This window comes from Monodon monoceros, unplaced genomic scaffold (assembly GCF_005190385.1).
Source record: "Monodon monoceros isolate NGI ecotype Baffin Bay Population unplaced genomic scaffold, NGI_Narwhal_1 Super_Scaffold_4, whole genome shotgun sequence".
NCBI classification, from domain to species: Eukaryota; Metazoa; Chordata; class Mammalia; order Artiodactyla; family Monodontidae; genus Monodon; species Monodon monoceros.
The window spans coordinates 79,555,660-79,575,659 of record NW_021703781.1 but is presented as its reverse complement, the minus strand read 5'-3'; the positions used below and the strand labels follow the sequence as shown (position 1 = coordinate 79,575,659).

General features: G+C 53.8%; 1 protein-coding gene across 10 annotated transcripts in view; it reads left to right on the top strand.

The window, feature by feature from the left end:
* EBF3 (EBF transcription factor 3) overlaps window positions 1–20,000 on the top strand; it is a 115,469-nt gene that overhangs the window by 86,270 nt on the left and 9,199 nt on the right. For all 10 annotated transcript variants that reach the window (XM_029245263.1, XM_029245264.1, XM_029245261.1 and 7 more), the window contains 3 exons: window positions 722–852; window positions 1,344–1,470; window positions 18,877–18,965. In XM_029245263.1, coding sequence (XP_029101096.1) covers window positions 722–852; window positions 1,344–1,470; window positions 18,877–18,965 — 347 coding nt within the window. The remainder of the gene's footprint in view (window positions 1–721; window positions 853–1,343; window positions 1,471–18,876; window positions 18,966–20,000) is intronic.

The window sequence follows — 20,000 nt, the reverse complement described above, 5'->3', positions numbered from 1 at the left end:
CTGGTCCCGCTCCCCTGTGCCCGCCCTCGCTGTCTGTCTCCCCTCCCCCAGCAGGGCCAGGCCGCAGCAGCATTGTAATAACTCATGCAAATGTGAACGCTCCCAGACAAAGGGAGGTCAGGCCAGCGGCTGGGGATTCCTGTCGACAAACAATATTAGGTGTAAAATGTGTACCTTTGACAAAAGTATTAATATCGTGCTTTTGATTTTTTTTTTTCCTGATGAAAAATGAAAAGTAGTAATTGTGAAGTGACAGAGGAAAATGAAGTTTTGAACCAAAAGGCAAAGTTCGCGGATGAAAAAACCCAACCCAATTAGCTGCTTATGAGGAATCGAAATGCAAGGCATTTGCTCTTCCGTCTCCCTCATCAGCCTTTGATTGACTCTGCTCAGATCTGGACCGCAAAGCAGATAAATCGACGTGCCACATGCACGCGATGCTTAATCATTTGTAATAGTCATATTTGCCCTGAAACATAATTTGCTACCTCAAGCCATTTTTTCTCCTCACTCACTGGTATTCCGTGGCTTGGCCTTTGCTTTATAAAACATTTAAGAGTTTGCTTTAAACACATCAACGTGCTGATCTACGATTGCCCTTTGCGTGCCGCCCGGAGGAGCGGCCGCCTCTCTCCAGCCCCGCCCAGCGTGGCTGGAGGTGGGCAGCATGGCGGCAGCGTGGCAGGCTCTAAGGTCTGCGTTCTCTGTCTTGTGCGGGCAGCCACTCCGTGCATCAAGGCCATCAGTCCCAGTGAAGGCTGGACCACGGGGGGAGCGACTGTGATCATCATCGGAGACAACTTCTTTGACGGGCTCCAAGTTGTGTTCGGGACTATGTTGGTATGGAGCGAGGTAAGCCCGCGAGATCGGTGCGCGTCCGGCTGTGGCTTTGTCCGTGGGCTGTCGGACATGCTGTCGACGGTGCATTCTGTCGCCAGATCCCCTGAAACCGACGGTCCGCCCGTGGCAGGGGCTTCTCCGGTGGGCGGGTGCAGACCGCTGCCCCACAGCCCTGGGGTTTCAAGCCTGGCGTCGGAGGTCCCTGAGTGCCCTGGAACAATTAGTGCTAGAATTACTAGAAGCAGGTTTAAGGAGACATATGGTGGTGATTTTCATCTGAATGATGCCCTGTGGCCTTTCCTGCAAACTGAAACCGGGATCATTTGTAGATATTTTTCTGAAAGCACAACTGTAGGTCCCGAGTCTCTGGGTGACAGCTAGGAGGGAACATTCCAAGACGATGGTCCAATTTTTGCTCATTTTGGTAATTATATCCAACTGGCAAGTGTCCGCCTCTTACACCCAGCGCCGCTGAAAGCCTCTTCCCTGTGTGGTTTTTATAGCTGATCACTCCCCACGCCATCCGAGTCCAGACCCCACCGAGGCACATTCCTGGAGTCGTGGAAGTCACCCTGTCCTACAAATCCAAGCAGTTCTGTAAAGGTGCTCCTGGGCGGTTTGTCTACACCGGTGAGTTCACATTTCCAACTTTCGTGGTGAATCGGTAGATGCTTCCTCCCAAGGAGGGCCTCTCGGCCCCCGGGGGCCCCCTGCATGGGTTCTGCAGTGAGGATGGGCGATCCCTCCGTGGCCCACCGGTTGGTGTAGTCAGGGGCAGTGTCTACATCCTCTTCCACATGGTGTGACGCTATGGACAGGTGCAGCCAGCTCGGGCCAGGTGACCTGGGCCCCTCCCCCCATCCGTGGAGCTTCCCTTCTCGCCTGCAAAGCAAGGTGGTGGGAGCTGTCAGTAACCACAGTACCCCTGCTTCCATCGGGTGGCTGCCCCGCGAGGTCCCAGAGGTTAGGCTGCGTACCCTAGGTCACACGCACCCTGTAGGTGGGAGCAGGTCTCTGCCCTGGGCCTGGGGCCTCAAACCCCACACCGCACTGCTGCTTCAAGGGGGTCCGTATTCTGGGAGGGTCTCGGACACACTGACGTCACCAGAAAGGGTCACGTCTGCTGAAAGTCGTCTGCTGCAGTGCTTTGCCCACAGGCTGCTTGGAGAACACCATGCGTCTGAGGTTGCTACTGAGAAAGGCCGTAAATGACCATACGGCTTGTCTGCATTGGGACCCCTAGTCCTGCCACCTGCAGAAGCTGTAACCTCTGAGACGTGTTTCTGGGGGTGGCCAGCACCTGCTGAGCCCCACGAGGGCGGAGGGGACGGGGGCTTGTTCTTGGACAGCGTGGCCTCCAAGTGCTCGCGTGGTCAAGGCGGCGGGGGAGGTCCTTGCAGGAGCCTGGCTGGGAGCCGGGGGCTCTGTCCACGGGCTGTCACCTGCTGCAGGATGCCCGGGGCAGGTCTGGCCTCCCCCTGGGATGCAGGCCTCTCCTCTGTCCAGTGGGTGGGTGACAGGGTAGAGACGAGGTCCCTTCCACTTTGGGGTTGGGGGAGGGAGTAGGGGTAACTCACCCCCGTCAGGAAGCGTGAGATGCAAAATGTAAATTCTTCCAGTGACCGCTTTCCAACAGGCCCCGTGTCACTCCCAGGCCGTGCCTGGCTCGGGTCCTTGCAGAGAGCCAGGGCTGCCAGTGACACCGGGGTCCTTGATGGGGGGAGGCCGCCTCCTCTCCAGCCCCCAGCGGCCCTCACGTGGTCAGGAGGGGAGAGAGGTTCCCTGCCTGTGCCAAGGGCCGTTTCCTCCCGTGGGACCAGCTCGCCTCCTGGTGAGCCCGGGAGGCGAGATGGAGGGAGGGCGGCGCCTCCAGCTGGTGAGGCCTCCACGTGTTAAATACCGCCGCGCAGAAGCGGGTTATGTGGTCGGGGTGCTTGTGAGCGCTCGTACCCGCGGCCGCCGTGGCCGCCAGGTCCCGGGAGGTGGGGGCCAGGCTCCCCGCAGCACTGGGCCGTCTCTGCAGGGCCCCTGCCGGCCTGTGGGTGCTCGTCCGGCTCTGGCTGTGAACTCAGGCCGTGGGGTCCTGGGCGCCCCGCTCGGCTCCGCCCGGTGTGGCCCGCCCAGGGACCTGGGGGGACCCCCGAGTCCCGCTTTCTCCTCGGTGCCGTGTGTGACCCGGGCTCCCGTCGGGTCTGGGTTCCTCGGAGGAGGGGATGTTTATGAGCTGGGCGGCTGGGAGCCACACCACGTGTGGGCTCCACGCTGCACGTGCCCCATGGGCGCCAGGTTGGGTCAGGCACCCGGTGAGCGCGTCCGTACGTGGTGGGACCGATGGCTCTGCCCCAAATGGACGGGGAGTCGGCTGTCCCTGTCAGCCTCTCTGGTCTCCTGGCCGCTCCCCCGCGGGCGCCTCCGGCCCTGCCCCTGACATCCGGTTCTTGACCCGCGGGCTTTTGGTGCTGAGGTTGGCGGGCCGTCGTCAGCAGCAGCGACTCTTTCTGAGAGGAGACACAGTAGCAGGAAGGTCTGGTTCTTCACCCCACCGTTGGCCACTGAGGACGGTGGCCCGCGTGGCTGGAAAGGGCCCCATGCTGAGCATCGCGGCGGACGCGGTGGCGGCTGGAGGGGGAGGCGCGAGGGCAGAGGGCCGCCCGTCGCCGCCAGTGGGTGTCCCGTGGCCGAGGGCCTGCCTCTCTGGGGCCGCGGTGGGGCAGTGCTCTCTGTAGCCCGCTGCCCTCGGCCGGGCAGGACGCTTTCCTTGGCCGGAGGCCTCGTGACCGCAGGGCAGCGGGCGTCCCCGAGTCTGTTCCAGTGACATCCGCGTCCCGACGCCCATCTTCCATTTCTGCAGCCGACGCCGTGACCCCTCCCTGCTGAAGGGGCTTCTCAGACCCCAAGTTCAGGGTCCCGGCTGCCCAAGGCTATGGGGTTTCCTCCATCAGGAGTTCTCCCACGAACGGGCCTTTCAATGAAGCCATTCAGTGAGCTTGGCCTCTCCGCGGGGGCTAATTTACAGCCTTCCCCCACACCCCCATCATTAACGGGAATATACATTTCAAACGCACGTAAAGGATACGGGGGCCTACACTCCCAGAGAGCAGAGGAAAGGTGGGGTCATAACCTGTCTGACCTGGAATCTTCTGTCTGATTTGCATTGCCCTGAAATTGATGGGACAGAGAAGCAATCATTGGGAATTGCTCTCCCTCTGAAAGCTGAGCCAGCCCTTCTGGAGGCAGGACACGGGCGCGGCCCCTGCGGGGAGGGCCCCGTCCCCTGGGCATCTGGCTCCCATCAGCATCCCCGGGCCTGGAGGCTGCGCGGACACCGTCACACTGAACCCTCGGGGTGAGGCCGCCAGGCCTGGGGATGAGGAACCAGAGTGCTGAGGAGGGCCCCTCCCCCTGCCCCCAGCCAAAGGCAGAGGCCTAAGTGATCTGTTTACAGCGATCTGAGAAGCACCCGATGCTTCAGAACCAGACCCGATTAGTCAACCCAGAGTGGGTGTAGGCAGGGGGGGCAGGCCAAGCGCATCCATCCAGGCCCCTTTGCCTGCTGCTTTCAACTACTATAAAGACACAATTACCTTGGGAAGCAGTGGCAGTGCAGTTGATTACCTCGGTGAATTAAAAGAATGAGTCACAGTGACATGTCCAGCTCTTCCGTACTAGTCCTTTGTATTCCCAGCGTGCCTCACCCCTGTTGTAAGAAGGTCAGAAATTAGAGAGAGAGAACAGTTTTCAAGCGGCTAGCACTTAGGAGCAGAATTAACAATCGCTCTGTATGTAATTGCTGGTTAATAGTAAATTGCCTTCTAGACCGTAAAACGCAGTATGAACGGGTGGGCGCCTAAAATTAAACTAATGAGATATTTGCTGCATTTAAAAGTGAACAGTGCACATTAATAACTGAGCGTAACGCTTGTTTTAATATTTGTCTAATAGTGTATCATTTGCTTGTTTAATAATAATTAGAATAGTCCCGGAATATCCTACCTGAGGAACTCAGTGGTTATGGGCAGATTGAACAGTTTCACATCCGTACTTTCACCAGTAGAAAGACATCAAACTGTTAAGAGCAATAAAAGAAATTATTTTTTAATTATCATGTAAGCATTGCGGTGTTACTTGATTAAGACAAATTGGAATTTGTATGCTTCTAATTGAAATTACGTTTGAGCGAAAACTGCTTTTACAGACCATATTCCAAGTGTGAGGTGTTCATGCACAGATGCGAGTGTCCCTGATTTCCTAACACGTCCATTTGGCAGAAGGGTTTTCCTATTACACAGAAAAGCTGGAGCTGCTCGGTGGTGGCCTGAGTCCCAGCGTGGCTCTGCGGGACACCGGGACGCAGCCAAGGGGCTCTTCCTGTTGACCTCTTGCACCCAAATGTGTGATTGACCCACCCTCAGTTTAGAGATTTCTTTTGCTCGATTAAAGGAATTCTATCACCAATTACCAGGAATCAACATGCTGTCTGCCACGGGCCCAGCCAACCCAGTTACTAAACAAGATGCTGGCAGCGATGGTGCCCAGGGCCAGAGCGGCACGGACAGAGCTGGGGCCGGTCTTAGGTCTGCAAAGCATTGACTACATGGGGACATAAAAATGGTCATTTTCTGCACGAAGACGTGCATTCAGTTTCAGTCATGAAATCGTTACTCAACCAGCAGCTGCTAACGGCTTGTGTCCTTCCCGATACAGTGTTCATGGTTTGTTTGTTTGTTTGTTTTAAATCCCGTTGTGCCTTAAAACTGGCGACATGTCAGGGAGGTGACCGCCCTGTCCTCGGGAGCTGTCCCGGCACCGGGGGGAGGGGGGGGTTTCTGTTGGCTCGCTCGGGGCCACCGTATCCTCTCGCAGCCTTCTGCCACCTAACCCACACTTCACCTCACCCCTTGAAGGGCGCTGGCCTTCCTGAAGTGTTTTAAAGCTCTTTTGTGAGTGTTCAGATGTGATTCTGTCAACAGCACGGTGACACACAGTAGAGTCAGTGGCGCCCTTGACCACAGCCGGCTCCAGCTAGCTCTCTCCCAGGCCAGCGCTCTTCAAACAAATTACTTGTATCCACGGAGCAAATGATTCCTAATTGCCTTCCACAAATCATAGTGTTTCTACTTCGCTAAACTAAATGCTGATGCCTTCCCCTTCAGTGTAAACCAGCCGATTATTTCGATTATAAGTTCTTAACCACGGAGATGGACGTGGCGGAGATACTTTCATTCCGAGTTCGAGTTTGGGGTTCAGGAGTCTGTGACTCCTGGGCTCCCTGTCCCGGCCAGTGAGGCCCGGCGGCTCCGGCTGCTACCTGTGCGTTCCCGGCTGCTGCGGGCGCCCCGCAGGCACAGGGCTTCCACTGGTCCCAGCTCGCCAGTTGGATGGTGTCAGTGGACGTCCGTGGTCCCCTGGAGGATAGACAGCCTCGCTTTCACGTGAGGTTAGTTCTGTGGAAGAACGTGCTGAGCTCAGGCCACCTCTGGGCCCGTCCGGAACCGGAGAGCTGGGATGGCACTCAGATGGCGCGCGACTCCAACGTGGTTTCTCCTCCTGCCCCGCCCACCTTGGCTTGTCCTTGGTTACGTGTTGGGGGCAGAGGGCGAATTTCTCCCCACTGGCTGGGATGGTGTGCAGACCTGGGCGTGGAGACCAGCTGGTCATCTTTGGGGTCATTGGCGGGGCTCCTTAGGGCCACAGAGGAAGGGAGGGCGTGCCCCCCCCCCCCCCGCTGCCGGTGCCCTCTGCATTAGTGCGGTCCCAGCATTAGACCAAATGACGATCAGTGAATCTGCCGGCTTGCTGAGTGGGCACTGGGGGCACAGATCCAGTCCCGAGTCCCTCTAAAGGGTGGGGCGGTGAGGGCTCCCGGGGCCCCTGCTGCTTCCTTCCTCTCCTGTCTCGGAGGAGGCCGGGAGAATGAGACGCACCGTTTGTGCTACTGCACAAGTAGACTATTCGTCCTCATCAGTGACACCCATTTACTAGAATTGCTTAAAATGAACTATACCTCATACAGAAATCGCACGTTTAGAGGAGATCCATTCATCTTCTGAAAATTGAGGGCCAGTAAACTTTTCTGCTCCTCCAGTGGGATCATAGGCATGCATCAAAATGTTAGAAATGATTGGTGAGAGGGAGCTGTCACCCATTTATCAAGGAAAAGAACATTATTTGCTAATTTCCCAACCAGGCTGGTGACAGGGTGCTTCGTCTTTGGACCCACGGTGACCAGCGTGGCCTTTTTGTTATTAGTACAAGTCAAGCGCTTTTGGGCAGCTGCTAACAAGACACATTTGTCTGTCATCGGAGGGGCTTTGGTTGTTTTCCAAGTGCTGTGACCACAGGCCGCTCTTCCCGTGGCCCGATGGCTGTGCTCGGTGGGGCTGTGCTCACCCGGGAGGAGAACTGACTGATAAATCACGAAATTTCCGCATCAAGGTGAAGGTATTGACTCTCGGCACCGAACCTGACAGAACGCAGCAGAGAGGAGACAACCATTTGTCTTCCCCAAAGGACAAAAGGGTCACGGGTTTCTCTCAGTGGGTGCGGGGACGCAGGCCCGCTAACCTCCCCCCCCCCCCCCCCCCCGGGAGGCCGCGGGCACGAGTCGCGGGATGGGACTGGGCCACGTCCGGGGTTTTATTTGGCGTCTCTGGCCGGTCAGGGTGCCTGCCCTGCTTCTGGGACAGGATGTGGGGTGGCAGGGAGATGGAGGGACCCCTTAAAAGCACAACAAGAGTGAACAGCATCAACGGAAGTGCAGAATAAGGCAGCGATGACAGGGGGTAAAAACAGAGCCCCACGAGTCACCCTGGCAGGAGAAAGTCCCGTAGCTTCAAGGAGGAAGACCAGGGAAAGCATCAGAACCACCGTTTCAGCGGAGAAGCCACCGAGGGAGTGCGTGAGCCTTCTGTTGCCGAAGAGGAGAAGAAATAGGCCCCGCCCGCCGTGGCCCTGGAAGAGTAGAAACAGGAGCGATGCCTCTTGTTTTCTTCCTGGCTGCCTGCAGCCCCGGAAGCCACAGGCCTCCTTCACCGCGTCCCTTTGGCCGCGCGCAAGGCCATGGCCCAGGCGGGAGGCGGACGGGGTGAGTGGGCTTTGCTCTCGGGGGCTGTGCGAGCCGGGACGGGGACGCCCCTGGGGTCCAGGGGCTGCTCGTGTTTTCATTTGAAACCTTTGTTTTGGGAAGGTCTTTAGGCTCTCGGCTGAGGCTTGGATCCTAAAGGCTGAACCCGAGAAAAAGTCCGTTTAAAAATCTATCACTTGAATCAGGTGGGCCTTTTTTATTCATCACAGAAAATGCGAACTTGAGTCATTCGAACTCTCTTAGAATGGTTTTTCAATAAAACAACGAAAGATGGGAGCCTCTTCGTCGGAGACGTGAACTGTTTGCTACACCCCCCAAAATAAATACATCGAAGTTTTCAAATGCGCCTAACGAGCATGTGAATAACTTGGTTCCACGCGGGACCCGGGTGCCTGTGGCTGGCGCCCGTGCTCTAGTAGAAGACGCATTACAGAGCATGTTAAATTTTAAATACAGAACCTCCCATCGAGACAGTAGGCCGCTGCAGATCTCTGCACCTGTCGGTGTAAATCATCTTTGGGGGAAGTTTCTCAGAGGTGCAGCCTGGCAGTGGGTCCATCATCCACCTTCCAGACGCCACCCTTCCTGCCCTCGTGACAGCCCTTCCTTACGCCCTCCACGCACGGGAATCCTACCGCCTGACAAGGTGAGCTCTGCAGGGTCGGCCCAGCCTTCTACCGGCCTGACCCTCTCCCACCCGGAGCATCTGGGGACCAGAGTCAGGGCCTCTGGGCGGCGGGCGTGTAGAGGGGATTCTGCCAGATTTCTTCCCCATCTTTTCACCCCCTTTGATCCTCCCAGGAGGAGGCCCTTGCCGGGGACTCCCCTTGGCCTTTCAGGCCTCAGCCCTGGGGATGGGAGGGGGTGGGGGCCGGCGATGCGGCACTCCTGCCCATTCTCAGGATCCGTGTGCCTGGTGCTGTGATCAGCCAGACGCTTTAGCCCCCATAATCACTTCCACCCCGCTTGTGAAGACCAGCCCGGCGCCATTCCTTGCGAGCACGTCCCCAGTGCCCTTTGGGATGAACAAGCGCCAAGCCCGCCCAGGGGCTGCTGTTCCTCGGGTACTTTTACAGCAGGACCTCGGTGACTCTCAGGGCGTCCGGCCGCCGTGCACCCCAAGCTGAAGACGGCTCAGTTTGCCTGTGTGCTTGTCGGTTACAATGGAGGTCGTTTCCAAAGTTGACCCATTTTACCACCACGGAGGTGAGCCACACGTGTGCGAGGTGCTGGGGCCGCAGCCTCACGTGCCCTGCCCGCGAGCCACCTGCCAACGGTCCCTCCTCACACCCTGGCGACCGGCCCAGGCCGCGTGCGCTCTGTCATGGCACCGGGGGGCCCGCCTGCCAGCCACCTGCCTCTTTATCAGCACCCCCGACGCCGTGCCCGCCTGGTGCCTTCTTTCCTCCGCACTCAGAGAACGCCCGCCGACAGTGATGATCTTTAAGGCGAGCATAGCGTCCAGGGTGGGACGCTGAGGCTTCGTGTCCACGTGACTTGGAATTTACCCGTGGTGTCCGGCGTTCAGTGTGTCCCCGAGGCCCACCTGGGCCTGGTACTCTGCACGTGATGCAGAGAAGGCGGGAAAGCAGCTGCGTCTCGTGGGTGCGCTCGCGGTGGGTTCCTCGCGGTGGGTTCCTCGCGGGGCCCCAGGCTGGCTTCACCCTGGCAGCCCCGTGCCTGGTTCTGGGCGCCCGATCCAGCTGACTCAGGGCCTGATGGGAACGAAAAAGAGAAGAGACCGTAATGAAACAGTCCCGAGAGCTGTTCGGGTCTCCGAGGAGAGGGGCAGCCGTGGCCCTGTGGGGTCTGTGGGCGGAGCGCCCCTGCAGAGACGGGGGGCCGGGGCCGGCGGGCTGCGCCCCCGCACGTCGGCGGCGGGGTCGGGGGTCCGCAGGCAGAGGGCAGAGCCTGCGCCACGGGTGGAGGAGATGGAGGGAGCGCATTAGGCGGGACTGTTTTACGTGAGAGACGTAATCCAGGATCCTGTGTTCGAGGACTCTGTTTTGTGATTTCAATATTTACGTTAATCTTGGCGATGTCTTTAAAAGCTCTGCCTTAGAACGTTGCTTTTCCTCTTTGTTCACCTTGAAAAACCAGGGGTTACAAACGCCTCCGTGGGGATTGAGGAGGGCCAGCTTATCCCCTGGACTGGGGGGGGGGGGTCTCTTCCTCGGTCCTCCGCTCCACCCCTCACAGCTGGGGGCCTGCTCACCCCAGTTCTGGCCTCCGTTCTTTTACGCAGACGCCAGACGCCCCGCAGACAGTATTCAGGCCGCGAGAGGCCTTCCCCTCGGCATAGGCACAGGTGGCACATGCATTCTAATCGAGGTCAGGGGTGTTACTTTCACTTAAAAACTTTTGTTCTTTATTCAGATATAATTCACACAGCCTAAAATTCACCCAAAGTATACAATTAAGGGGTTTTTAGTACAGTCACAAAGCTGTGCAACCACTAGCCTAAGTCAAGAACAGCTCATTACACAAAAAGGAACCCCGCATCCGTCAGCAGTCCCCCAGCCCCCCCGCCAGGCAGCTACGAATCTACTTCCTGTCTCTATGCATTTGCCCCGCTGGACATTTCCCGTGCACGGAATCATACAGTGTGGGGTCCTTTGGGACCGGCACCGGCGTCGTCCACTCACGTGTCTCCCGGGTGGAGGTGTGGTCAGCGCTTCCTTCCTCTGTGTGCCTGAAGGGTCTTCCCTTGTGCACAGAGACCACATCTTATCCATTCATCTGTCGGTGGATCCTTGGTACAGTCGCTTCTCAGGATCCGCCGGGGCTTGGTCCCAGGACCAAATCTGTGGATGCTCGTGTCCCTTACAGCGTGGTCCTTCGTATCCGGGGTCAGGGCTGCGGTTGGTTGAATCTGAGGATGTGGAACTGGCGGATACAGAGGGCCGACTGTAAGACAAGTGATGCTGCTGTGAAACATTCGTGAACAAGTTCTCACATGGATATATGGGAAACATCATGTTCATCTTGACTTCTCCAAGTCAGAAGTGAAGTATACCTTCTCCATTGGCTTAGAATTTTCCAGAAGCCCTGTGGGTCCTCGTGGTCCTTACTCGTTACTATGGAGCACCTACTGTGCGCCCTGCGCTGAGCAGGGCAGGTGCTGCGACACAGGGTGACGGTCGCACCTTCCGGGAGGAGCGTGTGATCGGATGGCCTGGGACGTGTGCCCCGGGGGCTGGTTGCCTCGGGCACACAGGAGGGAGGGGTCTTCCCAGAGCAGGACCACCTCCAGCCTTGGGAGGGGGTGAACTTCCAGAGCTCCTTTCTCAGCTTATCTCTGTACGGAGATTTTACGCGGGTTTCAAGTGTGCCGACCCACTGCCCGCATGGTTCTCCACAGAGCACTTTGTTGCCCACTTGGGTTTTACCCCTCCCGGCTCAAAACCTCTAAGAGGGTCGACAGCACAGGCACGCTTGATTTTTCTTTCTTAAAGGAAGGGTGACATCTGGGTAGTTTGCGCTCTTTGTTCTGTTCGGATGATTTTTTTTTTTTTTCTTTTTTTTTTTTTTTCGGTACGCGGGCCTCTCACTGTTGTGGCCTCTCCCGTCGCGGAGCACAGGCTCCGGACGCGCAGGCTCAGCGGCCATGGTTCTCGGGCCCCGCCGCTCCGCGGCATGTGGGATCCTCCCGGACCGGGGCACGAACCCGCGTCCCCTGCATCGGCAGGCGGACTCTCAATCACTGCGCCACCAGGGAAGCCCTGTTCGGATGATTTTTATTGGCCACCTTCTCCCTCCCTTTTGTTCAGGCTCTTTTACACGTGGAGGGAAGGGGCTACCTTTGCTGGAACAGCCGGGGTGGGGGAGGTGAGGGTTGCAGGGTGGCTGGTTCCCCTCCCCTGCCTCCCTGGGGAGCGTGTCTTGGGGGTCCCTGTCACCGGGGGCCGAGCCCTTGGAGGAGTGGGAGCACCCGACGCCACGTGCCTTGGTTTTCCTCAGCTGCCAGCCTGGGCTCCGTAGACGTCGTTTGAACGTGACTATAAAAGCCGTAATCTGGTGCATTCTTTGAGGTATGTAAACAGAATTGTTTGAATGCAATCCAACAGTTGTCGGCAAGGGTATTATTTTGGGAACAAGGAAGACGTGCTGTCCCCTTTTCTGAGTCTAGTGTCACATCACAATGCCGCCGTCCGCTGCCACGCGGCGGTGAATGGCGCAGGTCCCTGTGCACTGGGCCGGGCGTGTGAATACCAGACAGTCCTCCCCGTGAGGCTGAGGCGATGCCTGACTTCCAATTAGAAGTCAAGCGTGGCGCTTCTCCCATCCTCAGAAGTCTTGGTGACACAAGGTACCCTCGGCTTAGCGGGTCGGAGGGGCTCCTCCGTGTGAAACCGACGCTGCCCTGGGGTGGGTCTGATGCTGGAAAAGCCACGCCCCTTTGATGCAGGCGACCTATGCTGAGCCGCTTGGTACTTGGCGTTGGAGAAAGTGCCCGGCGCCTCCCGTCTGTCCCTGCTGTGCCCAGGCCGGCTCCGGGGCAGTGCCTCGTGGTGAGTGATGCAGGCCCACCGTGGCCTTTGTGTTTCCCGTGCACGGTGCCTGGCTCACCCTGCCGAGTTCTGTGATTGAAATTCATTGCCGAATTTATTGAGAAATTAATGAGAAAAGCTGCAAAGTATTGACTTTGAGAGGAAAACACAACTCATCTTGAATGAGGAGGAAAATGCAGCAATAATTTAGCCGCTATTGATTTGGCCCTGTCCATGTATCGATCTTCATTTTACAATATTAATTTGCACCTGCAATCGGCTGCTAAGGGAACCGATTTCATTTCGTGGCCGCGTTAATGTGCAGAGCGAGAGGTGCTCTTACGAAGTGGGGTGTTGCGGGCGCGTTGCGGAGGCCGGCTGCTCTCTTTCTATCTTTGCTTGTTACTGAAATAGACTAAAAATTAATTTTTTTGTCGGACAAAATATGAAAGCAGAAACCTATCTCCGACGTGGCCCTCCTCTCGGCTGCACGGCCCGCTCTCGGGCGGCCGCACAAGGAGCTGCCAGCTGCCTGGAACTCCAGCCACCTCTCCTCATCAGGCCTGGACCAGTTCAAAGTTCATGAAATTTCTATGAGCATTGATCTCGCCCCATTGATTTTTTTTTGCAGCAGATCTTTGAAATTTTAATTTCCTGAGCATCTGAATTTCTTATAGATGAAATGCACTTGGAGGAGACAGTTGATGATAAAGTGGAGAACTTAGCATCATTTTAAAGCCTAAAAAAGGGAGGAGAAAACAAAACAAAACAAAAACCAAAAACCAGGTGTTCGCAGCCCGGGTGTCACGTTTTAGAGGTGGAGCGATGGCGGTGCTCCGGCGGGGCGAGGTACGGGGGAGCTAAATACCAGTTTTGTCTTCTGCGGCCACACATTTTTAATGTAACTTTTTATACAGTCATTTTTGAAAGGAAAGCTATCTGGAGAAACAGCAGGACAGAGAAACATTCTTCAGTGCACAATCATTTGCTCACAGCAGTCTTTATCACCTGGTCAAGTTCACCTAGTTACTTATCAGTGGGACATTTAATAACCTCAAGGTGATATAATTGCTATTGGCATTTTTCCCCCTTGGATTCAGCTGGTTAATGTGTAAACTACTTGTCAGCAAATAGCACTTTGTCACTGAAATCACTAACACCCTCTAGAGGGATGTCTTTGTATTGAGCAATTTAATTTTACTTTATTTAATTTTTACACATTACAACCTGTGTTCATTCAGGCACACTGAAGGGTTGCAGCCTGTCGGGGCAGGGTCTGGGTATCCCTGTTAGTAAAATATACTATATCTTATTTAACAATCCCCATTGCTTTAATTGAAGTGCGTTCTTGCCCCTCGGAAAAGGAACTGCAGATGTTCTTATTATGTAGTTATGTTGCTAATGTGAAAAACTGCCTCATTATGAGGATCTGTTTGTAGCTAGAAAATTACTGCATTATGACAAATGCACGATTGGGAAGTTACAGGAAGATGATCATTATTGAAATGAAACTGGAACTCATTTAATAGCTGCAACCAGCAGCTGGAATGAAGCAAATGAATGTCTTCCTGTTTTTATTGTTGTAGCGGGTTTCTCAGGCAGAAGGAGAATTTGTGCTAAACCTGAAACTTCTTGTATCTTTCTTTGCTCGCCGGGCTTCGGTTTAAGCAGCGCAGAGGCGATGCTAAAAGTGGCTGGTTTCCTACCTGTGACTGTCCCCCTTGTGCGCTAATGACACTGTTTTAAAAACACAACTGTAGGAACAGCTAGTCTTGGTGTACTTAAAGTCGGCGGCCCTGCTCGCTGGCTGGGCTGGTCTCCAGGTCTCCCCTGCAGGAGTGGTTGGGAGGTTGCCATCACAATTCAGCCTTGTCACCGTGACCCCTCCTTCCTGCCCCAGACCCAGTCCCTGTTTGCAGGCAGGGCACCTCCAGCCAGGCCTGGGGGGCGGTTGGGGGGGGGGGAATCCCAGCACCCTGGGCAGGCAGCCCATTGAAGCAGCAGCAGCATGAACAGGGGGTCAGCTCTGCTCGGGGCTGCTTTTCCCTGATGCCCTTGGGGAGCGGGTTTCCCACAGCGGAGCCCCAGGCATGTAGTAGCTGCTTAATAAATGTCGAGTGGATGAACCAGACTTAAAGGCATTCGGTTTGGCCGTTTTCCTTCTAAGAGAGGTGGCTCTTTGTAGAAAACATCCACTGGCCCCAAACCCATACGCTGCCCAATCTGAAATTCTGTTTCTGTGTTATCAACCCAGAGGTCCGGAAGATGTCCCCTTGCTTCACTGAATTACGTTTAGATGTTAATGGACTTGCTGTTCAAGTCTAATAAAATAATCATATACGTTTTGGGGTATTAGAGATCGGCACAGACTGCAGGGCAGGGTTGGCTGACAAAGACGGCTGAGCCGTCAAAATGAAAACTAAAACTATGTATGTCACAAGAAAGAAAATGCCACTGACTCTTGCCCACTGGTACGTTTCTAATTGCAGCCGGCCGATTGGAGCTGCTCTGGCCGCAGCTGCAGCTCAGAGCCTGATGCCATTTTCAGCTGCCACATTAGCTCCGGCAATCCCAACTTGAACTGACATCACAGACCGTTAAAATTTTATCAATTGCGGAATGATTAATCCCCCAGTACACGGGCATGACTTAAATATTTAGAATGCTTCTTCTGTTATGACTTTAATGCATGTAAAGTAACGAGATTAACTCCAGTACACTCAAATATATTTAAATATGTATCCTTCCCGACCTGTGGGCTATTCCGGCGTGTAGGACTCATTGAGTCTATGTGGCCGTGTCAGGCTCTATTTGTATGACCCGTGCTGGATGCTGGCCTGCATATGATAGCCGGATATCTGGCCTTTCACAGGCTGCCTGATTGCCTACCCCATTTGGCATAAATGGAATGTGATTCCCGGCTACTCCAGCTTCTGGTTCATTCAGGTTTTACTGCTGTGTAATTTTCTTAGTCTAAAATAAAAGCTCTCCAACAAAAATTACTATGCATTAGGCCACGGTAGCCTACTCAAATGGATATTAATACAGTTTATCTCTAAAAGGACGAATAATGTATTTGAAACAGATAAAAGGCCCTCCACTAAATGAGGAATGTTAATATCTTATGGCACGGTTAATAAAGAGATATTTCACAAGGGACATTTGTTTTATGACTTTTGATACAACAGCCTTATAATCTGACATATCTTAAATGATATAATTTTGTGCCTGCAGTCATCTCTTTTATAGGTAGTGGCCCATCGTAGCAAGATTTGAATTCAGAACAAATAACGGGCACTAATTACTTTTTTTTTTTGCGGGGGCGGGCGGTTTATTATAAAACTCACCCTCTCCGACGCAGATCGGTGGAAATCCCTGCAGAAGGGTGGACGCTTATAATACATTTTGAGAAATGTCTTGGTTTTTCCCCCTTCAGCAAAAAATAACATTTGTTTTTGTTGTGTTTAAGGCAGAGTTTAAATTAATTTAACCCAGTGACACATGTTCAGAGACTAAGCACGCTGCTAAATAATTCCTGGGAATAAACTGCTCAGGAACCAAGTCCATTAATTTACGGCTCTCCTGATGCTGACAGATGCGAGGGCCGGAGGAGGACCTACAAATATTAACATAAAACAAATTTGCTTTATTCTTCTTCATATTTCTTCTTCGTCCCGACTTAAGCTCACCCAAGGCTCCTTCTCTAATTATCCACGAGGTCAGTAAGCAAAATTGGGCAGAAGCTGGGAGATCAATACAAATTATCCCTGAGCAAACCAGTGCTGACAGCTTGAATCGCAGCATATGTTTACCCAAAATCAGGCAATTTATCTTAATATCAGCAAAGTAATGCAGTGCAGGTGAAAGGTCAGGCAATCTCTCCCCCTCATAATTACCCAGTTCTAAAACAGGAAAGTGGTATTGATTGGCCTGGCTCGGTGCTCTGTGACTGGACGTGCAGAGCCGTGGCCTGGCTCGGCCGGGCCCTCCTTGTACACTCCACACGCGGAGGATTTATCAGATGTGCGCGAAGGGGCTTCTGCTTTCTCCTCCAGTTGTAGAGTTTGCCAACCAAGTCTGGGCGACTCCCTGTCTCGCCTGGCACGGGGCGGAGGGCTCTGTGGGGTGTGGCCCTCGGAAGGCCCCCGCTCGGCCCCGTGGATGGCAGCTGCTCTCGCAGACGCAGAGGTGGGCCGTCCCACCCTCAGTGATCAAAGCCCCCGCACCCGTCAGAACCGAGAACATGTCTCTGCTCCTGTAGTTTGAAGACAAGGGCCCCTTCTTCTCATTCTTCCACGTAAATCCATCGGGCTACCATAGCGGAGCCCCCGGTGGGATTTCTAGCCGCAACAGCGGCGCCCGCCCCCTGCCCCCTGCCCCCCTCGCCGTGTCCAGTACGGTGAGACCTACAGTCGTAGGATGGCATGTCATCCTCCGAACGTCCGACCTCGTTCTTGGCAGTGTGCTCAAGACGTAAACGCTCTTTGGGCTGAAGCGGGAGGTGAACGGTACCCCCGTGTTTTTTTCTACTGCTTTAAGATCTTTTTGGTCCTAGAAGGAGAATGTCAATTCAACTGAAACATCGGGAATGTCTCCCCCAGAATGAGAGTGTACGGTTATTACAAGTCATAAAGCTTCTGAAAGCTTGCATTAAAGCGTCTGTCACCTGTCGGGGCATTTGCATGACATCAATAGCGGCCGCCCATCTATCTTTTCTGATCACCTTTCATCGGGCCGATTCATTAAGTCGAACAGTCATGGCGATTAGCTGGGGGAGAGGAGAAACCTGGCGTGTTAGGGAGGCACAGTGGGCCACCTTTTTTGTTCCCCAGTCAAGACACGTAAGAGTTCACCGAATCCTTTTTTGGGCCAAGTCGCTGGGTGAGGCCCATCCACCCTGCTCCCTGCACTGCACTTTCGCCTGACACCCTTGTCCCGGCCACGCAGAGACATGACAGATTGTCCCCCAAGTCACCGCTGACAGGTTCTGATGATTCATGGTTTGATTATGAAGTGGTTTTACACATACAGAATTTACATCACAGAGAGTTAGAAATTTTGCCGTGTCACCTACGCCGAGGCATTCTGAAGAGCTTTACTGTTTGCAAAGGAAAAGGAGGGCAAAATCGCGGCAGAAGCCATGTCACGTAAAATCAATATGTCGGATCAATGCTTTATTAACAAGAAAATGTCTTACTTCACATTCCTGTGCGGACCTTTGTCTCCGGCACGTATGATGGAATGTCAGATCATATTGCGGTCCTCAACTTTCGGGCGCGTTATCCAGTGTACGTGCAAGTCTTCCGGCGGTGCTTACGAGACCCGCCGTGGGTGTTGACACCAGCAGCCCGAGCACTCGAGGATAACGGTGACCAATTATTCCGGAAAGCACTTTCAAAGGCAGCCTCTAACCTTGCTCCTTGAAGCTGTAGCCTTTGTGTTCCCGGCGCTCCGCAGACCTGCTGAGTTGGGTGGTGTTAATCATCAAATTACGTGCTGACTAATGAGTGATGGCCCAAATTGCGGGCTGAGTAATGAATAGATGGCGGCAGGTCTTATTAGTCTCAGAAAACCCCCTGATTTATGTCGCGCCATGCACTGTGGCGTTACTCCACGGAAAACGATATCTACATCAAGAAGTAATGTACTCTAATAAGTATTTTCATCTTAACTTGCGTCCCCGGGCCTCCGGGCTCCGTTTTTGTTGGAGTCAGGCAGAGCCATAATAAAGCCCAATGGCTCCTTATAAAGCTTGTTAAACACAGGGGCTGCAGTCGGACGGAGCCCCGGCCGTGATTCATGCACCGTACACAGCGCGTGTGCCGCTGATTTATGGCCGCGCACAGTTCATAGTCAAAATTACAATTTGAGGGATAAAAAGATTAATTACTATTTGTGGCCAGCAATTTCGTGAGGCTGGTGGAATGATACTGCCCTACATCAGTTTGTAGTCAGCCATTCACAGATTATTAAAGCTTTGCAAGAATAAGTGCTCCTCCTGCCTGGTTTGTGCTCAGGCAATATGCTAGACAAAAAAGGACCACAGGGATAAATCTGAAGCTAGCAATAGCTGGACATATGTCATAATTGCCAGTTTCCCATAAATCCCCAGCCGGTGTGGAAGGCCCTGTGTAATGTAGACAGCGATGGCGACCATGGTGATGGCTGTGTATGGCCCGGAGACCTGCAACTTTCTGACTGCTCTCCCATTTTTACAATATATTGAGTAACCCTTTGACTCTCCTCCAGTCTAATTATAGATTAGAAATAATCATTGCTTTTATGTGCAAAAGAAAGGGGGAAACCTACTCCTTAGGACAGAGCTAGCTAGCTTCCAGGGGTGCTTGCCTTCAAGAGCGTCAGAACAGGAGAATCACACACTTATTTGTAAGCGTGCAATAAACGAGTAATGGATGGCATAAAAGTAATTAACCTGACCTGCATTTCTGTGTCCTGTTACAGCCCTTAATGAACCAACCATAGATTACGGCTTTCAGAGGTTGCAGAAAGTGATCCCAAGACATCCGGGTGATCCCGAAAGGTTACCCAAGGTTAGTAAAAGGGCAAGTGGCGCCCTGTCCGCGGGGGGGCCGCCACCGGGCTGGTTCCGGTTTGGGGGCAGCAGGTGCTCTGGGAAGGGGGGGGGGCTTCCAGATGCCCCAAACCCTGGCCCACGGCCCGGCCGACAGGTGTGGGAGCAGCCCCGGCCCGTGCCTGGCGCGGTTCAGAGGTGGGCAAAGGGTGGCAGGAGGGGCCGCGCCGTCTCCAGTCTTGCGTTTCATCTCTGCGGGCCCCTGTTTTTAAAGGACGAAAAGAAAGGCTTCTCTGATACACGTATTTTGGATTCTGCAAGGGGGACGTAAACTTCCGCGTAATGAAATAGTTCAATTAAACATTTTCCACTCCAGTAGCCCGCGCTGATTTCAATCTAAGCGGCCGCAGTCTGATCTGTGATTACTTGACTCTTGTTTTCCTTTCATTTTCTAAAGCTCGATTCAGTTTAATCTTTTGTTTACAAAGCTTTTGTTATAAGTCCCTGACTTAGCAGGCTAACAAATGAAGTCCCCATATTAATATCTAGAGGGACTTTTCATTTAAATTCAACAAAGACAAACGTTGCCCTGTTGTTTATGCACACGCCACGTATCACAGGAATTTCATTTTGATGTATAACATTAAAGATAAGTCAGGCTTATAATTTTCCCTCTCCTTTGATATAATTTTGTCTCTTTCTCTCTTTAGAAGCCATCTCTGATTTTCAAGGCCAGTTGAAAAACACAAAATGAAAAATGAAGTCATAACACTGAGTGATTATTTTATGTTCCACCCCCGTGTTCTCCCAAGTCTTGACCACCTTCGAGTTTTATTAACACAATAAAGCCTTTTAGACGTTACCTTTTTCCTGCTCGGCATGAGCATAAGCAATATCGTGAGGCTCCTTTTTAATTTGTGAACCTGTAGCGAGGGATGTCAGATGTTCACGGTTAGCATCTCGGTGGCCAGGGAAGGGTGTTTCACAAGTGCAGAGCAGTTCACGGAGGGGTTCTGTTCCTGAGGGTGCGCTCCCCCAAGGAAGACCCGAGGGC